The sequence below is a fragment of the Cyprinodon tularosa genome, unplaced genomic scaffold (genome assembly GCF_016077235.1).
Source record: "Cyprinodon tularosa strain WSP-4 unplaced genomic scaffold, ASM1607723v1 ctg130, whole genome shotgun sequence".
Taxonomy (NCBI): domain Eukaryota; kingdom Metazoa; phylum Chordata; class Actinopteri; order Cyprinodontiformes; family Cyprinodontidae; genus Cyprinodon; species Cyprinodon tularosa.
Genome location: NW_024038115.1, coordinates 2,235,639 through 2,248,038, shown reverse-complemented (window position 1 = coordinate 2,248,038; position 12,400 = coordinate 2,235,639). Strand labels below are relative to the sequence as shown.

Here is a 12,400-nt window from a genome sequence, read left to right as displayed (position 1 = left end):
GGTATGCATATTGTGCTGTTTATTTATACCTCTAAATGATGCCGATGGAGGTGTTATTACACATGACGTTGTGAACCTGACATCATTAAGGGATGCCATGGACAAGGGTTATGTAATGGTGTAATTGTGCTCAAGATCTTAATGTTGATTATATTTCTTATTTTCAAAGGGGTTTTTTTTTTTACATCCTGCATTTTACCAGGTCTCAGCAGTATTACACACACCATACATTTCTGTTACACAATATGTCCTGGTCACAAAACATCCTTATGAACAAAAGACCGATCCTGCATGATAAGATGACAGACATTTAAAGACACAGGATGCATGACTGATTTCACTGTAAACCTTATTATGAAAATTGAAAAGAAGTGAAATAGGGCGGCTTTATGAAGATGTAAGAGATTTTTTTTTCAGACTCCTCATAAGACTTTTTTTTTTCTTTTCTACATGTCCTCCTCCAACATGTAATTCATCTATGATGAACAGTCCAATAGAGTCATCACCAAAGGACAGCAGGGGGATCGGGTCACCTCCTCCCATAATACACACTGTACAAAAACACACTGATCTGCTCTAGGGAGGTCATGTTGCACGTGAAGGGATCATAAGACAATTATTCTTGATAAAACAGGAGGGAAATTATGAGATATTTTGTATCATTCAATCATAAGAATAAAGTCCGATTCGGCACTAGCTGACCTTTTCAATACAGTTGAGATATCTGCTACTGAGATAAGAAGGAACTTATCCTTGAATGCCTTCAAGGATAAGTTGTTTTGCTGTTTCGATGTTTATACCAAGATGATGGTGTCTTTGAACCGGGACAATGGGATGTACAATAAAAGAGGATTCATTCACGATTTTTTTTTTTTTTTTTTAAGTTTATCTGGTTCGACTATCAACTGTTATAACTTGTACATCCTACTCTCTAAAGATCTTTGAACTCAAGGCGAGTGTCTGAGGATTCTCTATTCAATAAGTTAAATATGGAGAATTATACTGACATTTATTATTTCTTATTGGTCTACCGCAAACTATCTGAACAAAATACATCAAACTGTGTGGTGACAGCATTAAATTATTTAAAATACGTAAATACTTTTATGAGGTGAGGTTTCTATCAATTTTTTCAGTGTTTCATTACCTTTGGGGGATGCTTGTCTCATTTTAGAAAATAAAACATTTTGGCTCAATTAATTTTAACTCAAAATGAGCCAGTGGGAGAAAATAATTTGGGGCTTAACAGCGTTTATTTTACCTTAAAAGTGAGACTGAGAACCCCAAGTATATTTCAGCACAGTACAATCTGCTCTGGATGGCCACTCTACTGACCTCAGAAAGACTCATCTGTTTGCTGCAGTACATAAAATTGATTTGAAGCTGAAAATGGAAATCTTCCTGACCCATACAGAAAGACTTTTAGAATAAAAAAATGCTTGACCAAACAATTTGAAAATAAAATACTCTATAGATAACATGTAGGGCTGTGCGATACAGCTAAAAACTGCATCATGATATAAGCCTTTCAAATTAGACAATACTGATGATTATTGATTATTTAATTATTTGAAATGAGGAGCAGGGGACAAAACCCCAAATCAAAGTGTAACCTTAAGTGTACTTAAACATAACCTTTGACCTTTAAATATGGAACTACTTGGCCAGCAACTGTATTTAGATTTTTTGCTTTAAGAGGTTTAGAGACAAAAGCCTTTCCCCTGCCTATGCTCAGAATAACGCATTGTTTCTGGATCAGAGGTCAGGGGAATTACTGAAAGTTTCATCAGACATATTTTATATTGATATTGATGAGGTGTCCATCGCAACATATATATTAATATTGATTAATTACCCAGCCATATTATGTTTTATTTAAACAGATGGATTTTAAAAGAAAATGTTCTATGAGAACAGGTGTGTTCAGTCTATTAGAGAGCCATCGGACATCCAGCAAACTTTGATTGCAGATCTATAGAAGACTGCCTGGGGTTCTGAAGTGCTGACAGAGTGAGGAACCGGTCTTCCTGAGGAGTTCCAAAAAAGGTAAAAAAACAATCCACTGGACTTTGTTTCCAAGTTTGAAGACGTTTCACTTCCCATCCGGGAAGCTTTTTCAGTTTAAAATGTCAGAAATAGCATTGAGTTTGAGGCTATGTACAGTAGCCCAACAAGCCCATGTTTTTGTTTAGAAAACATGCAAATTGTAACGGACAAACGGGTCCACCCCTTCGAATGGGTGTCGTTTGGCTTCTTTTGTTAGCCTGCAAAGCCCCATACCTGTCTATGTCTCTGAAAGGGGTGTCGTTCCTGTGGAGTACTTTCTATGGGCTGCTCTCGTCTCTGATTTTTCTTTCCTATATGGAACTTGTGCTTCGGTACCATGGCTGACTCCAAACAATGCTGTAACAGCAGTTAACTTTAGTATGCATCCTACCAAGATAATTGAAACCTGCCATGCTTCTCTAGCAGGGTCCTTGCTTAGAATACTGTTATTAATGCTCAGCCCAGGCATTCCTTTGTTAGCAGCTAGGGTACCAGATGCTCAAAACAGTCAATTGCAGAATAAGCAGTTTGTACATTTTTATGGGCACAACCTGGATACTAAACTGCTAAAATTTAGCCTTAATTAAAAAAAAAAACTTTTCTGACTTCAATTTATGTTTGCTTTACCACCATAAGCGCTTGAAAAACATAGTTGTAATCACTGCCTTTGTTCCAGACTACCATTTGGCGTCAATCAGTTAAGCAGCATGAGTCCTTCGTCAGGAACTGTGTGAAATTACCTGCATGCATCATGATTATGTACATCCAAACACAAACATCCTAAGAGCACATTCTATCATGATGAGTTTAATCTCCACACTGACATCAAATGACTTTGCTTCTTAGGTGTTGTTAAAAAATGGTTGAATATAAATAAGCAATGAAGCTTCCTGGTTATCAGATTTAAATAGAATGCAGTAAATACAATTCAAACCAGAAGGTTAAATTTATTGTTTAAAAATGAACATCTTGTTATTTTACTCAATGAACTCAATGAAAGTTGGAGGAGGCATTTCATATTTATGGTTACTTAAATATGTAACCTTATTTTGTCTGGTTTCACTATATATATATATATATGTATGTATGTGTGTGTGTGTGTGTGTGTGTGTTTATATTTCTGGAGCGTTTAACAAAAGTAACTCCCTCTGGGATTTTTAAAGTATGTCTGAGTCTGAGTCTGACTCAAGTCCTTCCTGCATTAAAAACACCCACAACATGATGCTGCCAACTGCTTCACAGTTCATCGGGTTTTCTCAGGTCATTTTCCCTTCAAACAAACAATGGGCTATATTTATATAGCTGCCGTGTCCTCACTAAGACTAAGAAAGTAGAGCACATCACCACAGTTCTAAAGTCCTTACACTGGCTCCCTGTATCTCAGAGAATTTAAAATAGTTCTGTTAGTCTATAAATCTCTGAATGGCTTACCACCTAAATACATCACAGACTTGCTATCAGTGTATCAACCCTCCAGACCACTCAGGTCTTCTGGCTCCAGCCTGCTCTGCATACCTAGAACCAGAACTAAACATGGAGAAGCAGCATTTAGTTCCTATGCTCCACTTATCTGGAACAAACTTCCAGAAAACTGTAAAAGAGCAGAAAGCCTGAGTTCCTTTAAATCAAGACTAAAAACACATTTGTTTAGGATTGCCTTTGACTGTTCTAGTTAAACAGTTCAACTAAAACACATTTTCTTTTTTGTTTGTGCATTTTTTATTTTATTTTTTTTCCTACTTGCTTTGAATCTGTTTTATCTTCCTGTATTTTAATCATGTAAAGCACTTTGCATTGTCTTTGTACTGAATTGTGCTATACAGATAAATTTGCCTTGCCTTTATTCTGAATGGTATGACAACTAAACATTCTCATGCTGCTAATAATACCATCTAAATGCTTCAAATTTCCAGTGACATGTTTGGGTATCTGGAAGTTGTACTAGACTAACGGAGGTCCACAATTCTCTTCATTACCTATATATCTTGCATGACCTATTTGGAATTTTTCATCATAACACAAGGATTTTGTGGGTTAGAAAGCATTTTAGAGCACATGTTGTAAGAACAAGTATCATAAAACTTTATTACAAGAACACCCCATCTCTCAATATCTTTATGTCAAGCAAATAGAAATAGTTTTGTAACATCCACCATGCTAGAAATCAGGCCGTGAGAACAGAAAAAGGATGTATTTTTATACTCTATAGATCAAACACATTGGTTTCAAATTCATTTTAGTCATCAGTTTAATCATTTAGAAGGGACTCACCGTGGAGAAGAACATGGTGAAGATGTAGACTGAAGCCTCCAGCAGGTATTGGCTTCGAATAGCGATGGCCACAGGTGGAACGAACATCAGGTTGCTGAGACAGAGCAGGAGGGTGGAGAGGAGCTGGAAGCTGTAAGAGTAGGCTTCAGAGTTGTCGGTACAGCCCCAGCCATTCCAGCCTATTAGACAAACACACTGTCAGAGCTGTAGCCTGACTGCAGGAAGGAGAGATCTAAAGAGGCTCTCTATCGTTAAGTTGTGCTGCACTCTATATGAACTTTGAAAAAGTATTTTTAAATCCGTTTGTGGATGAGAGATAAGGAATTTGAATGGAAGATGAAACGGATCGTTTCATAATATTCTCATTTGAATTTTGCATATCTCTTAAAAGGTATAAAAAATGTATGTCTTGACAAAAACACGATGAGCAGCAGCAGCTCTTTTTTTAGTAATATCAGAATTGGGTGAGGTTTTTTATCAAGTACAATAGATTCTCCTGGAGTGAACTCCCTCCTATTGTGAATTACCTCAGCTTTGCTAAGATAGATAATAATAAACAGACATACTAAATAAAACAATTCTAAAAATCAGCACTTTTTTGCTTGTTTTTCTGTCTGTTTTAAGCTAAAAAAGGTTTTTCAACATTTTATCAAAATAAGACAAACCTCTATGTATTTCATTGGAGTAGACCAACATTATGCATCTAAATCATTGTTTGATTCAAATGCAGAAGGAAAATGTTTTTTTTTTTTACTAATAGAAATATGGAAATTATCGTTTTATTTGTTTTTATGCTCTTTATTTGACAAAATCATATCCAATGTCTTCTTGTATTTCCAGATGATGTAAAAGATATATTTTATATTTTCAGCTTAGCTTGGAATATAATTTTTTTAATCTAACCCTGCATTTAACGTCTATGCAGGGTTATCCCCGACCTATCAGATGTTGTTCTTGCAACAATATACCAAATTAAATTTGGTATTTATCTACCAAACCTCTGAGACCTTTATAGAACAGCTGTATATATGATCAGATTAAATGACTCAATGTCAGACTATTTTCTAGTTAGGTGACTTCTAAAGGCAATTAACGCACTGGATTTTATTTTATCAGTAGTAATTTATCAGAGGCACAGAAGATGTATAAAAAGGCAAACTACAAAAAAATACTATGTAATAGTAATAGTGTAGAGCAGTACACAATTTCAACATTACACGGAATAACAGAAAATTACAACATCAGTGATAAGCATAAGCTTTAGATCCAATAACAAAGACAATATGTGTGGCCTACCAGACAGTACATGGTGGCAGCAATTTTCTTAGATTAGATTATAACCTAAGAATTCTGCTTGCTTTGTGCTTATAGGAATGCATACTTGACCTGCTACACAGAATTACAAATGGATTTTTTGGACATGTCAATATACTGTATGGCTACTTGAGAAGTATATCTATATTTTTGTATTCTTTAATGTATAAATTCTAATAGTGTTTAAAAGAATTTGGTTTGGGTTATATGTCGTATTTTGAAAAAGAATAAAATTGAATATAAAGAGTTTTCACTTTCTACTCCCTCTCCAAGATAGCATCCTAACTGTATTGTTTATTGGCAGAGGTATTGTGATAAATATTGAGATACTGCTTTGTAGCAGGAATATTGTGATAATTAATATTTCTACAGTATATCGCCCATGTCTAGGGAACAACATAAAAAAAAAAGTTTGGTAAGTACAACACTTTTAGAGCACTGTTTAACTTAGGTTTTGCTGAGTTAACACAAGCCGAGGGCAAGTGGTGATTGCTGTAGCTCTGCCAGGAAGCAAAGGCACACATTAAGTATGACAATGGATTCAACAGAAGAGAAATGGGCTCGGATAAAACAAGATCAAACGCAGGATTAAAAAAAAGCCTCTGAGGACAGTCTTTGTTTGGCTTCATAAGCTCATCTTTTATTGAAAAGCTGTTTGTAATTAAGAATGCATTTTACTGTTGTCTGAACAGCCTATGTGAAAAGAATTAATACAAGGCCTAGTGGACAGTGGTCCCTACTTTTTAATTGCACTTCTGTTAGTTATCTTCAGGATAATGACTTGTCCAACCCCATTTGTTTTCTATTTCTTAAATTCGACATATTTCACAATTAATCCAATATTAATTGCTGTATGTTGTACCTTGTGTAGTTTTTGTGTCTTTCCTTTAATCTAAAATCAATTAAATAATTAATGGTCCTGCATCTCCTTATAATTTACTGATAAATATTAAATAAAGAAGAGATTTATCGGATAAGATATTGGTTAATTATTTTCCCACTTGTGCTAAAACAGCACGCTGTAATCAGTTTGCTGCTGACTGAGTTGGAAATAAGAATAAAATCAAAGGAAGACATTGTTAGACGACTAAACCTAAAATGAGCTTACAGCGAGCTTAGACCACCATAGCATCTTACATGAACGTAGCATCTCCAGTCGTCCTGCGTGACATTATAGCACAGTCTACTGTGTATATAGTATATAGCTATATACTAAATATTGTATATAGTGTAGTATATGTTTTATAATGTATATAGCTATAGATTCTGTATTCTGTATATAAATCTAATTTGTCTGCACAATCAACATCAAGTCAAATTCCTTGTAAGTGCAAACCTACTTGGCAATAAACTTGATTCTCATTCTGATTCTGAGTAAAATAAAAACAAGTGAAATGGAGCAAAAAGCAAAAAAAGTCAGTCTGGCAAACAGAGATGCTCTGATTCACAATGGCTCTTAAATAAAAATGGTTACCTGCTTTGCATTCACATGCAGCATAAAGGTAGTTGTTGGTTCGTAGGAGCTTGCACTGTCCATATGTCCCACAATCATTGATGCATGGAGTCAGATAAGCACGCATATATACCAGTGCAGTTACATTGGTGCATCCTTCAAACCTAGGGAGAAGAGAAAACAGATTTTTTACATATAACTTCAGATTTCTTTACGCTCTACTTCTCCTCTCCTGGATGTGGTTTTCTTTTCCAGGTTCTCTTTCATAACACATAATTTAAAATGTTGGATTAAATAAACTATTTTGAACCATAGATCTATCTTTATGTTCTGCAGAATAACAATCTAATACATTATAATCTACTGTAAACCCTCACATTTTGCTACAGCTGTTTGTTTGCTTTTACAACCATCTTACCTAGCATGTCTTGGAAACAATAGGGATATTTTACTTAATAAAACATTTTCTTCTGCAAAATATCATGGTTTTAAACAATGCAGCAACACAACCTGCACACTATTAAGACTCTTTAAATATTTTTGTATATATTATTTAAAATATAGAGATCCAATAGCTCTGCCTGCCTTTAAACGGACTAGTTATATCTCACCATGATTTATCTTTCTCACAACTTTTAACCGAGACTGAAGCACGTTCAGATATTTTTTCTTCCTGTTCATAAAAGCTTTAACTGACCTCCTTTTGATTTGCATTTAAATATAAAAGTACATGTAATGACGACCAACCCATTACACTTGCGGTTTTCTTCTGAAGTGAGCCTGGGCTGATTTTGCATCTTTTAAAGTGTGAAATGTAACACACAGCTATGTGCATGCAACCTTCATTTTCAAACCTTAGTTAAGCTTTCAAATGAGGATGAGTACATGTCCCACACCATCTGTTATTATCTGTGATTCATATTCAATTGGAAACCCTGGTCGGTCCTGCAAAAAACAGCATTTAATTCAATTTTGTTCACATTCATTAATAATGTAACATTCTGTAAAATGAATCAATCTGCTGAATCCCCAACACTAAAAAACTTAGAAATATATTTTAATTGGATGACTTTATAGCTTTATTTGTCCAAAATTTTCTCAGTGACATCTCTTACATGGACTTAAAATAAACTCTGAGAAGAAATGTGTGAATTCATCTGTAGAGCACAAACTGTTGGAGTGAACACAAGACGTAATCTAGTCCACAAACGATAAGAGCTGTGACCTTTACAGAAAGCACAATATGCTGACAGCTTTGGTCTGCTTATATGTTATTGTGCCAGGTAAAGTTGCAGTCTACATAATTAATACTGAAATGTAACCTATAACAAAATAGGCAATAAAATTATTTATAATACTTTTAGGGAGAAAGAAATATACCTACTTGTTTGAATCATCAATTATGTTTACATTTCTCAATATAGAAAATAGAGTTACTCTTAGATGTCACTTGCATCTAGATAATAAACTGAACTGCTGGACGACAGATGGGAGAAGAGCTTGGTTTCCATATCCCGGTGCTAAATTATTAAATTTGTTTAACAAGGTAGCGATTGTTTGAAAACGTTCTATAAATAAACTCTACATCCTGTGTTGTGATCGTCTTCCAGCAGAGAAGAGCAAACAGCGTCTCTGTGATGCTGCTATGGGGTGTTGGGACCAAGGCTGTGAACTGATTATGAGAACGTCAAAAATTTATAAGACACAGTTAACCAGCTCGTTTCAATTAATATTTGCTTGTAAATCCACTTTCTTTTCTTTCTTTTTTTTCTATACTTTCTGGATGAATCCTTCTTAGAGTGCACTTTACAGACTCCTTTCCACTGTAAAGACCTGTTAGATATTTTGGGAAATATTTTTATCCACCGCTAAGAGTGGGAACAGATGATAGATATCTCAATCCTGTTTATTTATATATTCTAAAGAACCATTTTAATATATTTACAACGCCATTCAGACCAGTTTTTTTCCAGTCTGCTTGCTAACCTAAACTTTAGTACCAGGCAAGATCCTTAAAGGTATGGTGGAGGATGTTCTTATTCCGGGTTGATCAGCCGGTTGATCGCCTAATTGTAAATCATTCTGGTGATATGTTTACTTAAGGCCGTCCTACGTGCTCGTCCGCATTTCAACTTACCAATAGTGAGCATGAAATAGTGGAAAAATTTAGAAATCTTCCTTTTGAAAGTAAGCTTGCATGAGCGATGCAAACAGCAACTTATAAACAGAGCATGTACAAGGAGAAATGGACTCATGAATGCTCTCACAAAGGTTTAAAAGGCATTCCCTCCCGGGAGTGGATACAGGGTGGTACATGTGCATTTTTTTTTTTTTTTTTTTGGAGGGAAGAGGGCGGGTCTTTCCAAAACATCGTGAAAATCTTCTACAGCTATTTAAAGAATGTATCATTTTCTAAAGCCGGGCATACACTGTACAATCTGTTGCCCTTTTCGAGCCGATTCTCCAGTCTTGCGAGAATTTTTCGATCTGGCCGACTTTCAGCCTGATCGTGCATCGTGCTTCATGTAGTACACAGAGGGTAACGAGGGGCAATCAGCCTTTCACGACCACCTCCCAATCAGGATTTGTAAGGTCCGGAGAAAATCAAACCTATAGTCGGTCGGCCGTCATAAGGTTGCATCAGAGCATCTGGCCGCACAGTGTAAGAACATTCATCGTGGGCTGTGAACTTTTAAACCCTGCGGTTTTATCATACAGTTTGAGTTGTAGCGGCGTAAAACGATTGAAAATATCGCACAGTGTATGCCCTGCTTTACAGTATGTAATGACAAGAAAGGAAATAGCACATCTAAATTCATCTAACCATCTCTGTAAATAAATTATATTTTACATCTGGCTGAATTAATATACCTGCAGCTAAGGACCATTGCCATCTTACCCGTGTACAGTGGCGCATAAAGAGCGCAGACTGAGGTACCAGGTTCCTGTTTGTGGGTAGGGAATTCTGAGTTTGGTAACGTTAGAGGAGATGTTGACAGAGAGGAAAAACCCAGCAACAGATTCTGAAAAAAAGAGAAAAATGAAAGGGATTTAATTCAGTTTCTATTACTGAAATGGATGGATGGATGGATGGATGGATGGATGGATGGATGGATGGATGGATGGATGGATGGATGGATGGATGGATGGATGGATGGATGGATGGATGGATGGATGGACTTTACAGATTTATAGATTTTTTTTCTGTTCTTGGATATCTATACTCTATACTATGACATGCAAACTGTGGGGACCCAGAATCTGTCAACTTTATTTTATCACAGGTACAGTAATTCCAACACACCTGATTCACATTTCAGTGACGAATTTTCTCTCAGGAAGAGAGGCATTCCATGATTAAGGCAGCCGAATACAGTCAAATTTGCTCCTCTTAGCGAAGACTGCAAAAAGAAGAAAAAGAAGAAAATGCCAATCATCTGTACAACCATCAACCATCTGCTGCCAGTGAGCCAGCACTGTTCATGATTACCTCAGGCCTTTGCTCTCCTCAGCTATGAATCACTATACTTTAAAACTAACAAATCAAGTGAAACCTCTCCACGTTTGTCTGCCAGAGGCACCTAAATGAAGAAGTTGGCAGTTTATCTCCTTACAGCATCAATTATACAATAACATGCTCAAGCATTAAAAGGAAATTCTGGAGAATTATTCAGGCGTCAGGAGCTTCATTATGCTTATAGAAAATAGCTCATGCTGCTGAGGGGAAAATGGAGGCAATATGGTTTAGTGTCAGCACAGGAAAAAAAAAAACACGAGGACAAAATGCTGTAAAAAAAATTTGAATGTATTCATAAATTATCTGAGGGTATTCAAGTACATTATCTGACACTTCACAAGTTTCAAAATTCCTCTTAGTCGCGCTCTTCCTGTTTTTTTCCCCAGTGAATAAAGCAATGAAGTGGTCTATAACTAATATAAAAACTGTCCAACTAAGTTAGCGAATTAGAAAGTGCCCTCGACAACAGGAGAAGTCATTTTAACTTAAATAGAAAAAAAGGAAAATCATAGAACAATTTTCCAGCCTGTAAATGCATTTGTTTTGTGTCCAGAGGGAAATAAAGACATCTTAAGGCAATTATTTCTAGGATTTATAAGATTTTCATCACCTCCACATAGCAGAAAATAAGCATAATGTATATGCAGGGAGCTGGCAATGTTGTTGATTAATGCAATGACAAACACTTAGCCAGGTGCTGGGATTTCAGGCTTCCTAAACTCACCATCTGGCCAGTATTCTCCTGGTGGTTGAACTAAATCAAGTCCCCTGGCATTTTAAAATGGTTTCTGCCCCTCCTTTACCCAATGTTTCATTCCAGCTCTATCATAAAACCTGTAGATGACGAGTTAGGTAAGAAACACTAAGATGGAAAGGACAAAAAAGATCATGTCTGATACTGGCCAAGAGGAAGAAAAGGGGTAATGATTATTTGTGTGTGTATTTTATTACAAAATTAGATATCTTTAATGATATGTAATGGAGTTTAGAAATACGGCAGCACACCAAAAAGTCATTATAAAGCTGCTGGAATCAGAGTCAATTCCTTTTTTTCAATGTTCATAACCAGAAAAGGGTGGACTGCTACCTACAGTATGGCTTGGTGTTCAATGAATGCCTCAAGCCGTATAATTGAAAGTATTATGCGTCTTCTTCAGGAGTAATGACAGAATGAAGCAAAGATTGGGGCTTAATCTGCAGTGATGTGTGTAGTGCTCTGATCTGTGGAGGTGAAGAAGGAGTTGAGACGATAAGCAAAACTCCTGATTTACCGGTTCATCCACCTTCTGACCTGTGGTCCTGATATATATGGATTATGCCTTAAGAGCAAGATCCAAGATACAGGCAAGTGGCAGAGCTCCTCAACTTAAATCTAACCAAGGCTGGGATGGAGGAAAAGGGTACAGCTGCTTGTATCCAGGCAGGTCCCATTGGGGGTGAAAAAACCCATGAGGAAACCAAGGGACTATATTTATTCCTTGGCAATTTCCCTCCTTGAGGGGAAAGAAATGTGTCTCTATGGGTGGAAGGAGGTGGGTTTATGTCTTGGACCCTTTGCCTCAGTTAAGCAGAAATGGATTGATGGTGGAACAAAGAACAATTGGTTGGAGGGATTGTTGGTTTCTAATGGCAGGGATGAACATACATGGTAACAAGAGGATCGGTTTAGCTCATATCTCTATAGCCGTATAATCCCTGATAAAAGCCCTAGCCAAGTGAACTTGGGTATTCTGCAATGATGAGATTTATTTTTTTCTGTGTTTACATTAATGTTCCACATTGACCAAGCACCTATTTAG

The 12,400-nt window shown here is 36.3% G+C and overlaps 1 protein-coding gene across 1 annotated transcript in view; it reads right to left on the bottom strand.

The window, feature by feature from the left end:
* tmem8b (transmembrane protein 8B) overlaps window positions 1-12,400 on the bottom strand; it is a 74,238-nt gene that overhangs the window by 25,344 nt on the left and 36,494 nt on the right. Inside the window, exons 7-10 of the mRNA XM_038277343.1 lie at window positions 10,389-10,485; window positions 9,984-10,107; window positions 7,106-7,248; window positions 4,318-4,496 (exon numbers count right to left, since the gene is read on the bottom strand). Of these exons, the coding sequence (XP_038133271.1) occupies window positions 4,318-4,496; window positions 7,106-7,248; window positions 9,984-10,107; window positions 10,389-10,485 (543 nt within the window). The remainder of the gene's footprint in view (window positions 1-4,317; window positions 4,497-7,105; window positions 7,249-9,983; window positions 10,108-10,388; window positions 10,486-12,400) is intronic.